This window comes from Zootermopsis nevadensis, unplaced genomic scaffold (assembly GCF_977971745.1).
Source record: "Zootermopsis nevadensis isolate Lab colony 2312 unplaced genomic scaffold, Znev_1.0 Znev_ptg000001l, whole genome shotgun sequence".
Classification (NCBI taxonomy): Eukaryota; Metazoa; Arthropoda; class Insecta; order Blattodea; family Termopsidae; genus Zootermopsis; species Zootermopsis nevadensis.
In genome coordinates, this window is record NW_028259133.1 from 62,875 (window position 1) to 86,028 (window position 23,154).

The 23,154-nt window shown below is 40.2% G+C and overlaps 1 protein-coding gene and 2 long non-coding RNA genes across 5 annotated transcripts; 2 read left to right on the top strand and 1 right to left on the bottom strand.

The window, feature by feature from the left end:
- Positions 1-68: 68 nt before the first annotated feature.
- Positions 69-4,463, top strand: LOC147875141 (uncharacterized). Its single transcript, XM_087339855.1, has 2 exons — positions 69-1,948; positions 3,816-4,463. The coding sequence occupies exon 2, from the start codon at positions 3,884-3,886 to the stop codon at positions 4,310-4,312; it is 429 nt and encodes a 142-aa protein (XP_087195981.1). The 5' UTR covers positions 69-1,948; positions 3,816-3,883; the 3' UTR covers positions 4,313-4,463.
- A 4,607-nt stretch (positions 4,464-9,070) lies between these two features.
- On the top strand, positions 9,071-19,768 carry LOC147875142 (uncharacterized). 3 transcript variants are annotated; one of them, XR_015536295.1, is made up of 6 exons: positions 9,071-9,189; positions 9,295-9,470; positions 14,299-14,394; positions 14,644-15,022; positions 15,127-15,323; positions 18,438-19,768. It is a non-coding gene; the product is annotated as an uncharacterized LOC147875142 (long non-coding RNA). The 3 variants fall into 3 exon arrangements; XR_015536490.1 differs by lacking the exon at positions 9,071-9,189 and adding an exon at positions 13,928-13,999 and having other exon boundaries at positions 9,231-9,470; XR_015536176.1 differs by lacking the exon at positions 9,071-9,189 and having other exon boundaries at positions 9,231-9,470.
- Positions 19,769-20,026: 258 nt separating this feature from the next.
- Positions 20,027-23,153, bottom strand: LOC147875143 (uncharacterized). The gene is made up of 2 exons (XR_015536650.1): positions 22,173-23,153; positions 20,027-22,007 (listed from the first exon to the last, which is right to left on the bottom strand). It is a non-coding gene; the product is annotated as an uncharacterized LOC147875143 (long non-coding RNA).
- Between the last annotated feature and the right edge of the window lies 1 nt (position 23,154).

Genomic DNA, 23,154 nt, shown 5'->3' on the forward strand with positions numbered 1-23,154 from the left:
TTAGATTAATGCAGTGCTACCAATAGTATCAGTAGATCTAGCGAAAATGTTCGAAAGCAACAAATGGCATTTTACCTGTCTGAATGTAGAGTTCCCAAATTGAGATATTTCCTTGCCCTACTTTCACATTTTATACATTGTATCATAATATCCCATAGAAACTGTACTTACTGCTTTTATTTTTCTTAACTCATGTCACAGTTTTCCTGCCTATGTTATTAATACAGAAAAGAAACATGACTAACTTAAAAGCATGAAGTAACAAGGGGAATATGCTTACTGCCTTCATCACCAGAGAGATCGCCTAATAATGGTGTCAATTTATATTACACTACACTGCGCAATATCCCACAACGCTGTCATCTTCACACTCTTTTCCCATGAGCATCTGCTCTACACAAGGAAGTTAAATCAGCAACTAGGATGTGTCTTACTGAAGAACATTAGGAAAGAGCATGCAAATTGCAACAATGAAAATTAAATGTGATACTGAAAGCTGAATAAAGCTAAAGCAGTGTTAAATGTATTTTTTATAAATTACTATGATATTTTAATGTCCCCAGTCCAAGACTGTGGGATTTCATGTCAGTGACAACTTCAGATCAATTTATAAGATGTCACTAGTAAGATGGGATGTCTTAAAATTCAAGGTCGTGCAGACACATGTTCATGAATTTCTTATCTCATACCATCACACTGACAGTCCCGAGTTTCAGGCACACAAAGTTACAGCACAACAAAAGCATGCGAGTCACAGTAAGAATTGAGGTTCTCACAGTGGCGAGTACGAATATGACTCGTTTTCTGTGTTGTAATGCTACAACCCAGAAGGCAGCCATCTTCATGTGACTCACAATTTATTTATACTTTATTTAACGATGCTGTCACTAGCTGAGACTTTATAATGTCGAGTGAGAGGATGATAGTAAACAGAGAATTGGAAAACATGTGGACAGAAGTGATCATGGCCTAATTTAAGGAACTATCCAAGCATTTTCTGGAGGGACTGAGGAAAACCACAACAAGCCTTCGTCACGATAGCCAGTCTGCAGGCCAAGATCTGAACCCAGGACCTGCCAAACATGTAGCAGGAGTACTAACCATTCAACTATGATGTTTTGTGTGATTCACAAGATACAAACAATTTTATTACACATAATCAACTGGTTACCGTAGTAAACCGACGTTTCGGGAACAAACTCTGTCCCCATCTTCAGGGTTTGTTCCCGAAACGTCGGTTTTACGTGGGCAAGGAACTGAGACAATTGTCTGTATGTCGGATCTCGCGTGGTGGCAGATTTTGAGCAACTTCAATTCTATCTCCGATAATGACAATGACTTCGTGGATTCAAACTTGTTACCCTAAAATATGAAGCCAGCGAATGTGAACATTTGCCAAGTGAACTCTGAAAACCAGAGATGAGCTAAATGTGGAGCGGAGAATTTCCCGAAGCGATGCCTACCGACGCCAGTTCGCGTTCAGTTTCATCAAAATCCGTTCAGCGCTGTTGAGGGCAGCAACCCGAAAGTTCGCTACGCGGGGCATTCTCCTCCTGAGCCAGCTTTATCCACACAACCTACTTCCCTCGCCGGCCCGCGGTAAATTCGAGTAAAGATTCCTGTTAGTCCCCGGGTCTGGATTAATCGAGCAGGGCGAGTTATTAAGCGAACGACCAACATTCCGTAATTCTTTGGCAGGCCCAGCCCTCGCACAACGCCGAAGGCCAGATCACAAATAGCGGTCAAGGTCAGGGAACCGTCTCCATGGAAACAACCGACAGTCGGAGAGACCCAGAAAAACGACTGGCGGCATTTCTCAGGAGCTACAAGAAAGGAATTAGCACGTCTCTCGAGCAACTGACAGTTGCCTACACTTCCGCGAAGGATCATCACCGCATTCCCCAGAAGCTGAGGTCCGAACTCCATCCGAATTAAATTCAGACACTGTGTAAGTTCCACGTATTGAGATTAAGCAGATGTAATATGAGAGCGCCCTCACAGCTCGCAACGCCTCCTGTGATAACAGTTTCCTTATGATGTCATCGCCTGTAACGAGATCACGTGTGAGGTCACACTCATAAAGAGAATGACATCACGCCACCTTCTTCGATATTATACATAAACTTCATGGTCCCAGGGCGCGTGAACTTGATCTTGTCTTGAGACTGAATAAAACTCTTCATATTATTATCTACAAACTGACAACCTTCAGCTATTTCAATCTGCCCGCCAATCCTACGAAATACTACCAACGTCTGAGGAAGCCGATTACCAACTTTACCTCAGGCACTTCCAAGCGTATTACAACTGCACGACGCACCTTCACATTCTCCCGCCCGCAGTTCACAATCTTCTGTTTCCCGTCTCCTCTCTAACAACGAATGTTTCCTACTGTTTTGTATGGGTGTGAAACCCGGTCTTTCACTTCAAGCGAAAACACAGACTCGGGGTGTCTGAGAAGAGAGCGCTGAGGGTAATATCTGGACCCGAGACGGATGAAGTGACAAGAGCGAGGAGGAAACTGCGTTATAAGGAGATAAGAATTTCGTTCAGAATTTGACTAGCCGACCGACCGAGGGCTGAAGATGGACTCTGCTCCATGCAGCTCGTTCTGGTCAGACTTTTACATCGCCAAGGATGCTGCAATCAATAGGCGTTCGGTGTAACCCAGTTATCGGCAACGTAGTCTGAAATCGGTTGTCAGCTTTACTGCGGGGCGTGGTGGCAACTTAACTTTCACAGAATACATTTTTATACGCCAAGGAACGGGGTCCTGCTCGATGCCTGACAGTCACGAAATTTGCAGGACTCATAAGTTCACTGTCGCTTTCATAAATGCCAGACTTAACCCTCTAAATCCCGAAGCTCGCCTAATTAGACAAAAGTGGTTAGTTGTTTGCGTTTTTATAATACAATATAACGTCTTCTAGATTTAAACACGTCATGCAATGAATGGATTATTACCAGGTTTTTGAGATCTACTTCCCTAGAAACTGCACCAGCGTCTGACATGAGATATTTTCTCAACTCTTCTCTTATCTCGCCTCCTGCTCGAGATAAGGAGTGCGTGTTTGGTGGCGTTGTTTCCACGTCATTACTGAAGTGATAGAAAGTTTTTCCAGATTTTTACTAGGAATCCATCGCGTAACAGGCGACTAATATCAAATCATCACATGTCTCCGGCAAAATGTTTATGTGTGTATAAAACACTCAAAATACTTGGCAAATCAACCCAAATGCATTTTCCGATACCCTTCCGGCACGACAAAGGCGATAATTGAATGTCTGTTCAGTTACGTCATTCTTTGCAACTTCATCAGATACGCGTCGAGACCCGATGCTTCGCCTGAAAGTTAGAAATGGTTCCCGGAAGGCACTCAGGACCCGGAAGATTAAAGTTATTTCCAATAATCACCTTCTTTGCCACATGCACCGACGTCGACCGCAATAAACTTGTAATTAGCGTCCACGATGGCTAAAAGAACGATAGAAAAGAAAGCTTTGTAGTTGAAAGAGATTGGCTCCAACGGCGTTCGGAAAATTCCATTTTATCCAAAATTCGTTTGAAATGCGTTGAAACTCTCGTTGCGTAGGTTCAGGCATGAGTTGAGGTACCAACTTGTTTCTTAGACACCTAAGAACCTCTTTCACGATTGGTGAAATATGACGCGCTGATATACGGTAAGCAAACGATAGTGAAGCGTAACTTTCGCCAGTCGCCATAAATCTGAAGGGAAAAAATTGTCAATCACTCAATAAGTGATATCGTACACAAAGAACACGCACACGAAAATGGGCGTATTTTCTCATTTCAGATGGAGACTGTAGAAAACGCTGGAAGTATATACGGGATTCATACAATCGATTTAAACGCAAAAGAAAAATGTCAACCGGATCAGCTGCACCACCGAAAAATTCTAAGTGGGATTTTTTCAAGAGACTCCAATTCTTAGAACCGGTTTCAACAGAAAGACCTACTGCATCTAATGTTGAGTCAGATTCAGCGGCAAACGCACAGTTTGAGACTCGGACTGAAAACAGCGAAGGTTGTCCAGATGAAGCATCGCAGTCCTCTGTACCACAGCCTCCACGACGAAAAAGACGCAACAACAATCATGATGATATTCTTGATAATCTCGTGCAACAGTTAAGTGCCAACACTGATACAGAAATTGAAGACGAAATTGCTTCATTTGGGAACCACGTAAAGGCTCCACGTTTGAAAATACAAGCTAACATTTTAAGTCACTATGAAGTGATTCAGATGGATATGCGAGGAGCAACATGGGATGTCCAACCCAAGTTCATCTGAGGTATTCTCCTATAAGAACTGCCTCGACCCCCGAACCAACCAACATCACAGAATGAAGACAATTGTCATTACATTTGTGACATAATTAGTAATAATACAATATAAGAAACTTAACCGTAACGTGAGCGACAGTTTTTCTTGTTTGTATGTTTTTTCTATTAAACTCAGTGCGTAACCAAACTGCTTTTGATTCAATCTGAAATAACTCCTGAAACTTTCTTCTTCTAATGATAAATGATTCTTTATTAACAGACAGAAAGACCCTTCTTCGCGTCTGGTTTTGAATATTGAACTCGTAGGTTTTCTTTCTTTCTTTCTTTCTTTCGCAACAAATAACACAGCAACACATCTTCTTCTTCTTCTTCTTCGAGTAACCTTTTTAGAAGCATTTTTATACTCATTTTTCACAGAATATGTGCACGCGTCTCAACAAAACAAACACTTTGCCGCATGTCTCGGTCGTCACCTCAAAAGTGAGTGGCGGGAAGCTGCGATGAGTCCGTCTCTGTCGCGTGCAGCCAAATTGTACCTTAAGAAGACCCCATAAATATAACTGCAGGTGGTACATATAGTTACCACTGTCCTTCAAAGAGTTAAATGCATCTAAAAATATTTGAGACACGACCTGCAGTTTAACATTCCGTGATAAGAGAACTTTTCCATCACAGTGATCGTGTCGACAGCCATAAAATGCAGACGTCCTCTTCAGGAAATTCTACCACGAGCTCTCGTACCGGATCCTGCCTGAAGCAAGAAATCGCCGCGTGAACCAATTACTTAGGTCAAGGCCAGCGGAAATCAGGCAGAGCCGTGCGTGAGACGACGCAGCTGCGATAATGATAAAACCTCCTCGTGATTATCTTTTTACAATTCAACGGATTACACAGCGTCGAATGAGAGGAAGACAATGAATAATGAATTAGAAAGGATGTGGAAGGAAGCGGTCGTGGCCTAATTTACGGTACCATCCCGGAATTTGCCTGAAGGGGCTGAGATAGCCGGGCTCTGAGCCGAGATTTTAACCCGGGACCTCCCGAACACGAAGCAGGCCTTTAACAGAACCCCGAGGATCAACAGAATCCTCCGTCTGTCCTAGTGCCAAGCCACACGGATCCAGTCCTCGTACTCGCAACTTATTTCCATAAAACCAACCTCAATGGTATCCCCCATCTCTTTCTTGATCTTGCAAGTTGTCACTTTGCCAGAAACATCCTTGCTGTAAGTGAGATTTCAGCTTCTCACAGCGGCAAGTAATCTAGTAGAAACTGGCCGACGTTTCAGAGGTGCTTATTACCTACCATCATCAGGGCGATGAGTGCCCAATGATGCAGGAAGTAAGCACCTCTGAAACGTCGGTCAGTTTCTACTGTATTATACGGCGCGACATCCCGGAGAATTTTCGTCTTAATATTGCAACTCTGACACCAGATTCAATCGACCTACGAGTCCAGTCCGTCGAAACCTTTCACTGCATCAGCACAGCTGAGTGCGATGATGAAACCATTAATTCATTTTATGCCAAGTACCCAATGTTTCATGCTTTTCAACACAAAGCATTCGTCCAAAACGCAAAATGTAGGCGTTTGTGACACTGCATAAATGCCACTGACCAAGTTTCGCGTCGTAAATAATCCAAACACAAGAGAATTATTGAACATACATTAACTTGGAAACATCCAAGTTTCCCAATTAAAATCTGAGGGCCCACAAAATTGAGCCATCGTAGGTTTAGCTTCATGAAAATCTGTAGCCATTATTCAGTCTTTGTATAAATGTATTCAAATACATTAGGACTGTTCTCGTCACGTTATAAGCTCTAGATTTGACTGCGAAACAAACTAGAGAACAGAATGCTTCTTGACAACGTAATAGTCGCTGGGCTGTTCAAGAAATCTGACTTCTGGAAAAGTATTCTAGACTTCCGTGGTTTGCCCTATTAGATCACAGCGCAGGGAGCATTATATTTGTTATTGAAGCTGAGAACCAAGCAACGAACACAGTAGGACAGTGAAGGCTCTGTCTTGCTGCTCTGGGTACGATCAGGCAGCGACGCGCAGCTTGGGAACTGGGCGCTGTGGAATGGGGTTCGTACTCGGCAGGTTACTGGTTTGAATCCAAGCCTGTATGCTCTGCTGTTTACCCATCCAGCAGTTGTAATTAGTTACTGTGTTTTATGCGGAAACTCTGGATAATAAAGACAGGTGGATGGACTTTCGGACAGGTAGATAGATAGAGATCTGCTCTGCCATAATCTTAAGCTCAGAGGGGGTTCGAAACATTTATTACATGAATAACCATCCCCTCATACATAAAAAGTAAAGATCGAAAGAGGTGTGTTATACATCTAACGCACAGTAAATTTTATTTCAACGACAATTAACATGAAACACCCTGTTTCAGCTCAACCTTCTTTTAAATGGGGGTGGAGTCGCATAGCGTGTGTCACCAAGCAAGCAACCACAGCTGCAGTTTTAGTAAGTTCACTGTGACAAGAAATTCAGGAACGCTAAAATTGTTGAAATAACACGCACGTTGCATTCTGCATTCATGGTCAGTTGCATCGTAACTCAGTAAAGTCCCAAAATTTAAAAAGTTTGCCTGCCGCATTTGAACGTTAAACAGTGAACAAAAGTTCTGACAGCGTACAGAAGCCTGTCGAAATAACCGGCTCTTTTTAAATTCTAAATTACGCATGTCTTTTGAAAATCAGCCACGAGCACGTGATAAAATAACTCCACCCCACAAAGTATTCTTGTACCCAATCGGTAATAGTCTATACAAACCTCTAATTAGATCACGTGGCTAATAAAATACGCTCGGTACGGAATGATTTTCTGAATATCGACACTTGTTCTCGAGTCTCCTACGTATTTAGATTTGTCTTCTTCTTTTTATCTTGAAGTTTCATTTTCACTTCTCGGCCTCTTAAAGCCGGGTCCACACTGACGCTCACTGCCATAACATAACAGCGGAAGGCGAAAATGTGGACCCAGGTTTGTGCCCGAAATATTCAACACAGTAATGTCAACGAAATTGACCATGTTTCGCACCCATACCACACAACAGGCAAAATTAGTATTTTGTATACTTTAATTTTCAGGTTCTTAGAAATCAGACGGGAAGACAAAATATTTTGAACTGAGAAGTAGCAAGCATTTCCATAATTTAATCTCCTCCTAACTTCCTCGTGAGCATCATTTTGAATCGTTATTGTTTTTCCCAAGTATTTGAACTTTGTCGCACTTTCAAAGGACTTATTAGCCTCCTTAATGTCTGTCGCGTACATCGCGGCGTCCGCTACGACGTGGCTGGTCGCACACTGCGTCCCATCCCAGAGAGCGACGTAGCTGGTGGGATATTTCGGGGTTTTGATGGGTTGTCTCAGGGATTCTTAATTAGCTTAGCGAATCGGTAGGCATGGACTCGAGTCTCATTTGGTGTCACGGCCAGTTCATAACCTGCGTGATCGTTGATCTAGAAATGTTGATCCCGCGTCTCGCAGTCCAATCCTTGATGCTTTATGATCCACGGCGCACGCTTGAGATGGCTCCCTCGCCCCTTCCGGGTCTCCCACTGAGGCTTTATTCTCATGGCCTTGTTTCCGTCGGTCTCTCGACTCGCATCTGCTGACATGGGTTTGTATCGCTCGCTCTATCCGTGGCTTCAGAGTCCTGTTCTGTCCTGGGTGTGACGCGAGGCTATGACGTCATTTACTAACCCATGCGGCATTACCAGCTGATCGGGGCAATGACCTCCCGCTCGCCGATGTAGTAAGCCATCTTTGTCAAGGTTTACAAAAACATGCCACACAAATTATGCGACCTTTGTTGCAGAACCGGGCAGTTAACAAACAAATTTTGGAAAAAGAAGGTTACGCCTTTTCATAAGCATAAAATTTTCGAGTTCTTCTCTCTCTGTAGAAGTAAAAGTGCGTAAGAGCTTACATGATTAAGGACTTTCCTGCCTAAGTTACACGTTTATATAAACCAAGAGCACAATACGTCATTTAAATTTATCAAATGAACGCGAGAATTACAGTTGGGAACAGTCACAAAATCTCAAAGTCGTTCTAACGCATGCGCAGATCGGGCCTACATCACGCTACTCTCAACCTGCAATGAGCAAGATATTCTATGGTTCTCGGCTTGTCAAAGAACATCCCACTTCCTTTACTGAACCAGATGATTCATTATCGTGTTCGGAAAGCCAATTCGCTACATCGAGTCTCCCTAAGATCCATCTTAATGTTATCCTGCCACCTACGCCGAGGTCTCCTCCCTTCAGGCCTTGTAAACACTCAACTCACCCTAACAACATCGGGTGAGTTGCTCGTCAAGTATTTTTCTCTCTTATCTGTCCCACTCCCGTTTTGGGTCCAAACATCTTCTTCAACACTCTGTTCTCAGAGCCCCTCAGTCTATGTTCCTCCCTCAAAGTGAAAGACCACGTTTTGCACCCATAAATACTTTGCACTCAATAACAGCAAACATTCCCTGGATTTAATCTGCTGATGTAGGGAGATTCGTCGATAATTAGGCTTCTAAATCCGAAATAAAAATTCTTCAGAGTTCCCTAAAACGCTTTAATAATGTTGATGTATCAGGAATTGTAAAGTGTTAGAATTATTATTCAGAATATGTACCCCACTTCTTAGCATCGACATATTTTTATTAAGATTCTGGGCCACGAAACACGTTTAATTCCTTTAAAATTGTAAAAAGTTAATTGCCTACTGGAATATTCTTTTATTATCAATGTGACACTCGTTCAAGACTTGAGGTTTACGGAGCGGTGAGGATGACGGCCGCTTACATCGTGAGGTCGCTAACACGACAACCCGAAAATTATATTACAGCAGCAGCGAACTAAGGACTCCGGTGAGTACAATGAGAAATTGTCAGATAATGCCCACTGATCGAGTTTCAGAGCGTACGTACAGAAGCGACGTAATTATAAATTCTTGTCATTATATCTGCTTTGAGGTGATTGGCGGAGCCCTCTTCACATTCACGGTGATTATGATATCATCATTCTTCATCGCCGTCGTGAACCTCTGAACCAGAAGATTTTTCCACGTCTCGCTCCTGGACGCTGCTCTGTGACGTCGTCTGGCTCGAGACGTCTGAAACGATGAGGCACCAGCGAGCGATGGACTCGGGTGAGTACGGTGATGTATTATTTCGAGGTTGATTAAAAATTATAATGACTTTCGTAGATAGTGTTCTGTGGGAAATTAAAAATTAGTATGTCTCGACGGTAATGTAGTGTCTGAGTACTGGGATTTCGCGAAGGTACCGATATCGCCAAAATCAAAGAATGTTTGAAACCCCCTACGTACGGTAAGGAATCGAGTTCTTTTATGAGTTGGAAACAGAAAGGAAAAGTTACAGATCATTTGAGAATTGTTGATGGGAAAGGAGGAAATGCAGACAATCACAGAGACGTTGCGTGTCCGGTGATAGACACGCACACTTGCGGTATGAGACCAGTTTCTTCGTCTCTCTTGATGTAAACATGTACGGCAGTCATCGTGTAGCTGACAGTCGTTTAACTGGTCAAAGCCTTTCTCTTCGTGTATAGACACATACACATATTGGTACATACGTTGAAGTAAACTTTCAGAATTGAACTACTTGGTATTTAGTATTCTCTGTTGAAGGCTTAATGTACCGTTTACATGCCTTTTTCTTTATCAGTATTACTTCGCCCCACTCGCTTGTAAATAATCTTCTTGAATCTCTTTCCCTAAGTGTTTTCAAGTTCGGATTGTCTTACAGAGTGAGAAACGAAGTATTACGCCTGTCTAAATCATCAAGAAATATTATAGGACTGTTAACTTAGTTGAAGCATCTCTCTCTGTCTGTCTGTCTGTCTGTGTTTTTAATAAGTTCCGAAGATTAGGATGGGTTGACACTCAGGTTACAGTAAATTGGTTCATCGATTCTCGACAGATTCTGACGAATTTAGGACCGCGTTCAGGTGTGGGTTGCTCTAAAATCCAGCCGTTCCTCAGCTCGAATATTTGTTGCGCCATTGAACATTGTCTCGAGAATAATAGCAAAACTTGAAGAAGTCGCTGTTTCCAGCACTTCGTGTCCCATTTGATAGGTTGAACACGTGTACGTGTTCAGTACGAGAAAGAAATTGCTGCCGTGTTTGAAAACATGTTTTAAGCTGGAAGAAACCAGCAGATAGTCTCAATAAATGCACTGCGTGAATGGAATTCTTAGGAATATTACACATTCTCCAACTTTGTCGCATTGCTCATATCACGTGTAACCATGGATTAAATTCCTTGTAGAATCGAATTCAGACAAATAATTATCTTTTTCTGTTATTTCGTGTCATGAACTGTTGACCTTGGTTGAAAGAGTGCGTCTTAATGCACTTCCATAAAATTCTCCGCTGTTCGTAGAGACGCCGTCAAAAATTTATGCAGTACTTGAAAGAATTGGTACAATGGCGGCGTGACCTGTTGATTTGACCCTAGGGATCCGTGTAATGTTTGCCCAAGTGCATGGTAACAAATTAAACATGTCTGTGCGCACGGGCGTAATATCGAAAGTCAATTTTGGAGCTACCTGCCTTGTCCAATGCCTAATCCATTCAGAAATTTTTTCCTAGATGCATGCAAGTTTAAATTTATGGATATTCTTAATCGTGGCTTTGTACTTTTAATACATAAATTAATAACGAGGGTCAAGGCTGATAGTACCAATGGAAGGTAACAGATAGTGACATACAGTTAATATCGAATTTGACGAAAATCGGTCTGTGTAATGTTAGTAGTACGTGTTCGAAACGAAGAGTATTGACTGCGAATGGTTGTTTGGAAATGGGGGCCACGTTTTGACCTTAAGGTCGTATCGCAAGGCCGGTATCCATCCGATATTCCAGCAAGCTTCTGGTAGCGTCGGACACCATCGTACATATACGTGCGTTCGACTGTGAGTTATACAGTAGCTGTGCATGGTCCCAGATCAAAATAACCCTTTAAAGCAAATATTATTATTATTATATGTCCAAATTTCTGTAATAATCAGTGAGACTTTAATTTATATTTTTATCGTATGCGTGTATGGCATTATTAATTATTTTAGAAAGAATTTATTTTATTGAAATGACACCAGATGCCGTACAACTTTTTTTTAAAATTTTACATGCTTTGCCATCGATATGACCATCAAAGGTAGTCTTGCGAATTTCTGAGGTGGGAGTTAGAAGCTAACAATAGGCTCAGCCAGTCAAATTATCCGCCTTGAATGGAAAGTTCAGCGTAGTGTTCACAAAATCCCGTCACTGGTGTCTTTCCTGAGCTATATTAATCCATTTCGCAAACTTGAAAAGTATTTCCGTAAGAACAATTTTAATATTATCCTCCCAGTTACACCTAATGTTGTAGAATGTAACATTAATGCTCACCAATCTTTAGCCCTGAGGATGGAAGAAATATGTTCCTCGGAAATATTTGTTACTCGACATGATACTTGAACGAATAATATCTGATTTCTTTAAATCCGGGTTGTATGAGTCATTACATCCAGACTCTATATCCTCTGCAATATGTCAATTTTAAAAGAGATTATTCTTGTTTAATGTTTCACGGACTAATCACATTTCTGTTCCTTGTTTGAGTCTCTCATATCTTTGTAAACTTTTCCGCATAAAATGATTATTATCCAATTTCTTTTAAATCGAATATTGAAAAATTACACCCGTATCTGTTTTGTCAGAGCATGGGATTATGAACGTGTGGACGTCATTCTCTGTTCCGTAATACTTCGTTACTGGTCAGATGTTTACAGCAGGTCGCAGTAACCCCGTACCCGTTTAACCGTTGAGCACACTGGCTAGAACCTGGTGCTGTTGGAATGTCTTGGTGTAGATAGAAATCACTGTCTTCCTTTGATGTAATGGTCCCTCATCGCGCACGTAGTCTGTTAGGGTTAGTTCCACAGATCAGGAGAGTTGGGTAAGTAAACATACAAGAAATAAATATTGAGTTGTCCTACTCGATAGGTTTCGGGTTCGAATCTCTCCCCGTCGACAGACAATCGTTAGAGATCTTTCTCGTGATTTTTAGTATACTGAAGCATATTTTAAGACACATTAAATGTAGACAGCTATCGCTTTATTCAATGTAATTTCAAGTTCATCTTTTAGAAGAATCCTGCCATTTTATGGGGTATAACGGACAAAATTTTAAGACTAATAAATTGCCCGCTAAGAATGACGGCAAAAATGTAAAGTAGTAAACAATAATAATCATAATAATTATCCGATTAGACCCAACATCTCTTAGCAGCGTTACCATGGCAACGGTTATTTATAAATGTTATCCCGTAAGGTCCAAAATCACTTGGGAGCAAATAATCATAACCGAAGAATGTTTTATGAATGTCTTTTGTGATGTTGCGTCATCACAAGGGCCCACCATCATCGCTGTTATGATGGAGGTAGCAATATCACTTCCTAAACGTCGGTAAACTTAATCATCACAATCACCACAGTGAGAACAGGAGATAACAATTTACGCGCAGATTGAAGATGTAAGGCCGAGGCGTAGTGTCGGGACAGATAATACCCGCATCCCCCCCCCCCAAGCTGCTTTTAATGAGTGCTTTTTCTATAATTAGTCTAGCATTTCAGAAAAGAGTGTGTTGTGTTTAGGAGATAACTTTCAACCAAGCTGTTTGTATGTTCTAATCAAAATAACGTTGACCATGAATTTAGAATCTTTTGTCTTCTAGTCTGATAAATAAAAGTTGTAAATATTAATGAACAACACACTGTTATGTTTAAATTTGGTTTGCTATCATCGTAATTAATGTTAATAAACTGTTAAATGACGTCCTATGAAATGAATAGCAGTACATTGCCACGTTAAAATAAGTTTTGATAAACGTTCAACGCTGAAAACAATTAAATCTACCATGTACTTCAATTTTCAGTAAATCTAATTTTAAAACCGCAAAGTGTATTAATGGATTTCGTATAATTCCGAAAATAATATTTTCTTAAACAGCATTAACCAACTGATGTTTGTAAAGGAGAAGGATGGTATTTGCTTTGAGGTATGGTCACGTGAGATCGTCGATGACACCAACGTTTCCCAGAAAGATAATGTGTCGATTCTCACATCTTCAGTCCTGAATTCTGATAGAGTTTGTTTCTGAGAAACTTTGGAATTTAGCAACAAGTCTACACGTCACCAAAGCTTATAAGAACATAATTATCCTCATCGCCGTAAAACTCTCAAATCTGAGATGGAAAGAGTATTTTACCAGGACGTTAGCATCTACGTAGGAGTCCACATGGCGCCAAAATCCATATTTACATCCGTGCACTTGCGACCTTCTGCCAAAAGGGACCAAGGGAGACTCTCAGAACCAAAATACTACATGTCAGCTTGCAGTTTATATATTGATTTGAATGTTTTATTACGATCTGCACTGAAGATCGTTGCAGGATTTTGGAACGTGATTTATATTCAAATGTGGTGTCTTGAGAATGTAACAAGAGCTTATATCCGAGTTCCCTTTCTTATTTAGCTTTCCCGAAATATCATCTTAATATAAATGTGCTCTTGTATCGTGTTGCCGGTTTAATTTAAAGCCGCCATGGACAATCTAGAAGATGCAGACGTCATGCCTGAAATTATGTTCCGGCATCGAACTCGAAATTTATGTGAGTAAGCTGAGATATTATTTTCTGCTATACATAATTTGTTCTGGAATTTTCCCACCCACTTTCAACCAGAACTCTCATTGCCAACATAATAAATGTCAGTTTGCTCTTTAACTATGAAATTATACAATATTTTACCAAATCTCACTCCAGGATTCTGGAAGCCGGTTCATTCGAACACCTTGGGTGTTGGAAATGTAACACGTAGATTAAACCGAACTTCTTTATATTTGTCTATCCTCATTTTATGGTTTTCAAGGTCATCATCTTAATGTCCATGTCCTTGCATCCACTTGCAGGTTTCAACAGTAGCCGTCATGGACCGTGTGGTTTTGTAGCTGGTGCATCCAAAAGCTGCTAATTTTGAGCTCAAAGACTTATGAGAACATACGGAGGTAATTTTTCTGTTATATTTCAATTATTCTAATATCTCGTACTCATCGTGTGCCAGAGATCTCAGAGCCAACGTGCTTGACTCCAGATTGATATTTCAGTATAGAATCGAGTAATTTATTACTACCAACACTAATGTTTACTGAGGGATATTGGGAGCTGTCTTATATTTGCATCTGGAATTTTGGAAAATTAACACGAATTTAAAAACCAGTGACAATAATATATATATATATTTACTTGTTTTCCAGAATATGCTTGTATCCTGCAGCCATCATGTACCGCCAGGTGGTGTATCCGGTACTTCCAGACGCTACTTACATCATCCAACAGGAGCTGCGTGATATGATGTGGCAGTACTGAGTTCGAAACTCATGGACTACTATTTTCAATTACCTTCCGATAACGCCCATCAGTTCAATTTCAGTGCCCGTAAATATCGGCATATCTTTTGAAATCATTGTTCTGACTCTTTTTGCAATTCAAAATGGTCTGAAAGAAGGAGATGCTTCGTCAGCTTCTAGGTCAGCAGTAACAACCACGTGACATTTAATTAAGGTTTCCGCGGCGGTCAGGATAATCGTGAAGTCTGTTACGCCATTCAACACGAGACGCCGAAAATGGACTCGTGTGAGTACAATGAGAAATTATATTCCATTAATATGAATAATATGGAGCTTCAGACCCTACATATAAATTCTTGTCATTATATGGGACATTCTGTCTGGTTTCAGGGGAAAGGCGAGTGAATCTTCGTGGTTCCGAAACTCAGAGGAGGATCTTCATGGCATTTTCACCCGCGCGGTTGCGTCTACACGCTCCGGGGAACCCGGAGTTCCGCAGCCGCTTCCACCCGGACGCTGCACTCTTGTCGTGTTTCCAGTGTCGGCGGTCATCTCTCCGGCATATTTCGTTTCTACCATCTTTGCTGGCGAGTGAAACGAATTACTTTAATTTTAAATTAACACACGACTAACGCCTGGGGTGCAGGGGTTAAACTCCTTCCAATGTTCCTTAATTTTGAGTCTCCAATTAATGTTTTGCTTGTTTCCATCCCTTGAGCAAAATGAATCCAGATTCTTTCTATTTACTCTTTTTCTTCTTTCTTTTCTTCTTTTTCGCCTTCTTCCTACCCTCAGAGGATAGACGGGTTAGTGTAGAGTTGTAGCTGCATGCATTCTTAACCACTAACAACATCATCGACCCTGCAGTCCAGCCGCTGCGCTGCAACGGAATATCAGCGGAATCCAGCAAAGACGCAGTTAGTTTGCCCACAATATTAGAAATGTTGAGGAATAAATCACAGACCATGCGTTAAGTTGCAGTGGTGGGCTTCGGAAATTCACGTAGAAGATTTCCGGATTTTGAAAAGTGGGGATTTTCTCTTTTGATGATCTGAGTAACGGCTAGCTTTTCAAGTTAAGTAATTTTGAGGTGACTTAATCGTCTGCTAACACAAACTATAAAGCGGGGAAGATTTTCAATTTGGAAAATTTCATGGGGCTGAAAACTACATTATCTTTATTTATTTACATAGCTTTGCCCTTAGATTACAATCATATTGCAGGACAGACGTACAGTCCAAATTTGACCACCTCTGACGTAGACAAAATTCATTCAGTGAAAGTGATTGAGAAATGATTGAAATTTTGTAATATCGTAGGCATCGGTACTAGGACATTAAAGTGTGGATTGATGGGAGATTGACACTGAAATTAGGGACGAGACGTAGTGGACAACGAAATCACATGCAAATTAAGTGTGAATAAAATAATACAGGCTTTTTGAAGCCGAAATAAGTGAAACGCCCGACACTGAGATTTTAAATGAAGTTTTCAGGATGTTGCATGTTCAAGATGTTATTTAATAAATAAATAAATAAATAACTTGTACTTTTATTTTTTCCGATTGTAGAAACATCGAAAACTGTAACACTTGCTTGTATACCTCTGTTTCCATCACCCTTTATAACAGGTAGAAGAACGACATATGTCACTATTTCGTCTTTAAATTTTCGCATATGAGTTGACTTCCAATGAGATCAGATTTTAACAGCAGCTAAAATTTCCATGACTTGTTACATTATAATTATTAATTATATAGTAGCGTACTAGCAAATTAAAGTGTGCATTGATGACAAACCAAAAGTTCTCAATTGGATTTAAATCTAGCGAGTTTGGTGGCAAAAATACAACTTTGCATCCGACACTTTCTATTAATTCCCTTGTTCTTTCAGAGTTATGAAAGCTCGCATTGTCAAGTCATTTGCAAAGAACGTCGCTCATATTATATATAAATCAAATAATACAGAAGTCATAGAGAGCCTCCCCCCCCCCCCAAAAAAAAGACGTCAACTCAAATTGCTCATTGCTTTGTGAATGGAGGCAGCGCGTAGCTCTGAAACGTGAGTGAACTTGTAGCAGACGACACGAGAAACAACGGACGATTGCCATGTCCAGCGACGACGTCATCTGAGAAACCTCCAGTTCATCGCTGGTGGGTGAAATTTATCTCTTCAATGTTGCAGTAGTCGTAGTAGTTTGTAGCTTAGTTTTTGCCAGTATCCCGTAGTTGAGAGGTTTTATCTAATGAAGTCCTTATTTCCATCCTTGAAGGAAAACGAATTGCAAATCTTCATCTTCTTTTTCTTTCTCATCATCTTATTACTTACACGTGATAGACTAATTTCTTTTTAAAGATAAGTTGCGTCCGTGTTTAATTACGCACTACGGCATGAAGGCGTATGGGTTATTGAAGGTTTAGGTACGTGCATCTTTAACAGCTAGCTAGATGGAGATACGCGGACAGCATCACGTTCCAGCCGGTTTTACCCGAAGGAAAAATTCACGGTATCTTCTGTGTATATTATTGAATTGGACCGAACTTGATTGTGTCGCTGTCGGTAGTTGAACCGCGGACTTGCAGAGGATCCAGAAATAAAGTATTAATCGTGGTAAAAATCGGGGATGACTTAGAAATTACAAGTGAATACGGATTTTGGGTCTGAAAAAAAAACCCGAAGGGAAGACATAAAATTGGATGTGAAGATAATAGAGTGTCTAGTAACAATGCTGGTTTAAATTGTGCCTTTTTATTTACAAGACGTGAGAGATCAGATGGTAGACTGTTGAAAATTTTGATCCCTGCATAATATGCACTCTTCTGAAAACATGAGAGGTTGGCAATTGGTCTATGAAGCTGATTTTTATTCCTTGTGTTGACACTGTGTACACCAGAATTAGTTTGAAAGAGTTCTTGGTTATTTACAATAAAGTTCATTAATGGGAATATGTATTCACATGGAAGAGGTAAGATTTCTAATCTCTTAAATAGACTTCTATATGAATTCCTAGGTTTTACACCAGCCAATAATCTAACAATTTTCTTTTGTAAAGTGAATATCTTTTTGATGTTTGATGAATTATTCCATATTTCATTAAAGAGTGAAAATAGGCAAAATATACTGATCTGAGTGTGTCAGTGTTGCTGGCATGCAACAGAGATCTAACTGCATAACATGCTCCGCTTAACTTAGGTATCAGTTTATCAATATGATGAAACTCCATTGTCAATAAATCACTTTACAAGTTACCGACCTTGTTGGCGTAGTAAACAAAGAATAAGGACTAACATTTGTAGCCTTTGGAGAAAGATTCCTCGTCATTAATGTCCGAAACCAGCGCATTAAGGAAACTGTCTTCTGACTTAATATCACAAAGAATATTAACTGGACAAATATTCAGAATATGTACCAAGTTGGAAGAGGAATACTTTTTCTGTCAAGCAACGGTAATGCTCTGACAGAGGCTGATTACAAGTTGGATGTTTGGTCTTATGCGTTTAATCCCTGGTATGTCTATGAACAGGATCCCCCCCCCCCCCCAATTTCAGATTAAATATTTGAATAAGCAGCAGTCACCCATTAGAAAAATAAGTTGGCATGAGATTGTTCCATTTCAGACGACTTTGCCTTCAATGTCTGTGAAAGTGGCCTCTGAGATTCTAGATTTCTTGTGTATCTTACACCTTTCCTGGTATATTGCAGGAGGAGTGCACCAACACTAGACAGACTGACATCCGAGAGAAGACCACTTGTGTCATGTATTAGCAACAACCTCTTGTAATATTTAATTCAAGGACTGCAATAATGCATTCCCACAGTGTGGACAATTTTTTAAAAATTCTGCATAGCTGAAGTAATAGTGTTAGCATGTCAATATGACCTCCCTCGCTTAACTTACATAACATTTGAAATTCACATTTCACTTCAATTTGTACCTTCAGGTCTTCATGAAGCAAGGCCATAAGAACAGTGAGGAATTCATGTGAATCCCGGTGTTCATGACCTTCGAATCTTTTCATATTAGCGTCCACCACTCTCTTCGGGCCTTTACAGTCAGTCAAGGCAAATTCTCCAGACCACAGTGCTCTCATTAGAGTTGCAACCTCCTTTGCAACTTTGCCCTGTGTACTGATACTATGATTGTTCACATCTTGATCGTAGCCTTCCACACAGAAGTAATCCGCTAGTGGACTGGTGTTGTTTATACACTGGATGATGGAGCTCATGTAACAGCTGTTCTTTAGATTTTTTAATCCGGTGAGTCCGCGACCCCCTCACTTCATGGTACCTGCACCTTGTCGTGGTGGTGGTGGGGCTTGAGTACCTCAGTGATCCCAAGATCTATGCTGGTGGTAGCATTGCTACTGGTAGGGCCTCCGTAGCCAGATTGGTTGAGGGGGAGAGGTCAGACTAAGACAGGTACCCTGGTCCTCCAGGTTGGGGGTTGGTCGCCAGGCTAACAACCTTGCACCGGGTTCAGCATAACATACCCTGTATATAGTTATTAGGTAGCTACAGCATTAGTTGTTTTATGGTTCACTTAAGTTATTAAGGCAAAGCCTGGATTTTATTCAGTTTCAGTATTTTGTAGGACTGTCGGTATACATTTTTAATATTGACACCTTATATGTGTATAACTGCGGTTACTTATTTTTGATCAATATCTGTGAATAATTTATTATTCATCTAGAAATACAGTCTTGTTGTTATATCACCCACAATGAATATATTAAATGTATCACAGCCCATTTAATTAGTATTTTAAATATAATCACATAAGTTATGAGATCATGCGAGTGCAAATGGGAATATGTAATGTTATTACACTGAGGTCCTATTTGGTGTTATCCAAGACCCAAGAGGATAAATATTTTGAAGGATCTGGACGAGCGTATCAATAATACTGAATACCCAACACATACAATTGCACAGAGGTACCGACACTCAACGCCTTTTACTTTCTTACAGAACACCCAAACGACTGGTCCAAATACCCGTACATTACAATAAAATTTCTGAATTACTTATTTCAATCAAGACTTCTTATTAAATCATTTAGTACTAGTTTCAGTGACTGTATTGTGATTCGATGCTTCTCAAGAATAATCAGAAGGATAAACTCGCTGTAGCTGTTAACTAATATACTAGTAAACTTAGTAAAATAATCACAAGTCTCATAATGTAGAAAACCTGAACCAAGGATATGCTTAAAAGGACAATAAGATAACACAAATTTGTTCTTTACCTGATATTCACATCGAAAATATAGCATCCATTAATTTGAGACTCAATCTTTAAAACAAATGCTTTTATTATATATTAATGACAAATTTTTTATGGTGCCAGTGGCCCAGAACATAAAGCAAAAACACAGTAAATGCTTTTTTACATCACAGCAGCTTGCTAAGAGCATCTTCACTCAAAGATGTCATAAGAAGTGGTGTTATAAAATTATCTATAGTCTAAAATCTCAGTTATAAGAATCCAGAATGGAGTGATTCGATATGACTTTGATATGGATTCTGAGAAAACACGTAAAAGAGCATAATATTATTACAATTATGTCCACAATATCAGCTTGACTGCAATTTCTTGGTATAAATTTGATAATTGCCTGAATACAATATAAAGAGGCTTTTTCTACACAATCCTGCGGCTTAAAATTTCAGACCTGACTGAAGAAAAAACTTTATCCTTCTCTATCCATACAAAAAGCCTTAATCTCTTTCCCCTTTAAATGAAGACCAAAATACTTTTCATTTTTGAATTTGAAAAAAATGTCATTGCTCAATGAACATGCAACACAATGCTTTCACTCCTTTCTCAGAAACCAGCTCACTTTCACATGCTTCAACTAGTCACATTTTGTACTCTTAACATATTCACAAACAGTGTAATTAATATTTTAATATTAGACAGACTTCTACTGCTGTGCATTTCCAGCACAAAACAGCGAGCACCTCATACTGACATGGTCCTGACCCGCCCAAAAATTATCATATTGTAAGTACATGATTCTAAATGGAGGTCAGTTGAGAAGTAGCAGCACAAGAACTGATTCAAATATTGAAATTAAATTGTTTTCTGGATTATGTAATGGATAGTGACCATAACAGATATAACTGTTATGACACTAAAGTGTGTGAACCTTTGGCCATGGAAAGGACTCATATTTATTATAAGTGCTTCCAGTTTGGAGATTTCTTGAACTTTCTTGCCACACAGTTATTGGCAGGCAGGTGCACATTATTTTTAGGTTCAAAGAACATTAGTTGTATTTATCTTGATTCTCTTGGTTTGTCGATGAATTTTACTGGTTCATTTATTACTGCCGTACTTTTCATTACTTCCCATATGGGTAAAGGTGATTTGTTAATGAGATCACACGTGATATTGGGAACGATGGTAAAGTATGTAAGACTTGAGGTTCTCACAGCGGTGAGTATGAAGATATCTGTCTTCTGGGTTATTGCGCTGTGTAGTCTGGTCGATGTTAACCAACGATTCAGAGGTCATACTGCCTCCATCATCAGGGCGGTGAGTCTGAAGATTTCTGTCTTCTGGGTTATTGCGCTGTGTAGTCTGGTCGATGTTAACCAACGTTTCAGAGGTCATACTGCCTCCGTCATCAGGGCGATGGTAAAGTAAATTCTCTCAAGTTGGTGCTTGTGTGTGTGAGAGATTGCATGATAGTGGAAGAAGGGTTCAGTATAACTTACCCTATATATATATATATAGTTATTAGTTGTTTTATGGTTCACAAAAGTTATTAAGGCAAAACCTTAATTTTATTTAGTTTCACATAGTAATTAACTGTTTATTTGGGGCTTGCTGAATGTTTTCGAACTTCGGGCCAACTTCGCTATTTCTTTTGTTCCAACATTAAATATCTTGTTTTCACGTAGCCTAAGAAGTGAATATTTAAATAATAGCGAAGGTATTATTACTGCACAGTCAAGTTTTTTAAATTAAAAAAGCTTTTGCCGGTTATTCTGTTGACCAATGACACAACAGTAATCAGGCATGCCAATCCCGTCGAAGACACAGAACGCATCTTACAACCAAGCCGACCGCACAAATCGCCATTTTCCTCATACGCAGGGATGGCAACGTCCACAAAAACAGCGAACACATCTCGCCACTGCTGAACTAGCGATATTCGATGATCGTTATATGTCCACCCTGACGAGCTCTTCTGCCATCTAATGATAAAAGGGCTGAAGTTGATGTACCAACTCGCACACTCCACTGCACTGCCGAATGAAATGCTGCCTGAAATACCACTCCAGATTATAATTAGTGACATCTTCCCTCTTAAAAAAAGGCAGGAACTACAGACAAATGAAGGCGAAATGCGCCTACCAACTTCACCTATATGAAAACAACTACGAAACACTACCATAACCTAAAAATCTTCCAATAATTTACGAAACCAACCTCACGGAACAACAGCTAGGATCATAAACTACAGCTCAATCAACTTAGCACGAAGCACTATGAAACAAATAACCAACATTTCGCCACTGAATCGCCTACATCCTCGCACCCATTTATCACATAACCTCTCGGTCACCGGATTGTTACTGAACCCAGCAACCTCTAACACCCTGCTCAAATCGATACCAGACACAAATCTTGAATACCTGCACGTCTACCTATAAACCACCCAGTGAAATCGCCCACTGGTAACCGTACTTTCCAACACGAACTTATCCTCGTCACAATTCATGTTGGCACTCAAGACATCACGCAAATTCAGCAGCGGCATCTTCCCTGTTCGAAAGTTTATGTAAACAATTTTCCAAGAAGAGCTGTAACCGTTGCTATGTCTTGCACATGAGTTTTTAAACTCTGTACGTTTAGAGTAGTCAAGCCGGAGTGGTTTATTCAGGCAATTATACAGCATGCATAATAAATGAGAAAAGAGCCTTACGTCATGCTCAGCCAATATTGTTGCAGGTATGTGTTAGAAATTCGAATCCTTTTTCTTGCATTGTTATGCACGCAGGAGTTCATATAAAAGCTGGCCATTGTCGGTCCATGTTTACACATTGTTGGTATGGATCTTACACATCTTCGTAACGCTGTTTTTGCCGAATGACCCTTCCGTATAGACGTATTTACGTCTAAAAATAATTTGCAAGAAAGGAAAATAATTCACACAGACACAGTGCAATAATAATGAACCTCGACTTGATAGAACAAGCACTGGGACACAGAACCACTAGCTTTTCGTTGACAAAATTCCCGATGTAAAAGCGTGGTTATTAACGCGACAAATACAAGAACTTTATCAAACTCATATTGCAGTCGCATTCACTCGATAGCCTGCATCATTACGTATATAGCTGTTTACTTTCGTAACTACGTCCCACCTCGTGGTATCTCACCAGCCAATGGCAATAGTGACACTTGTGAT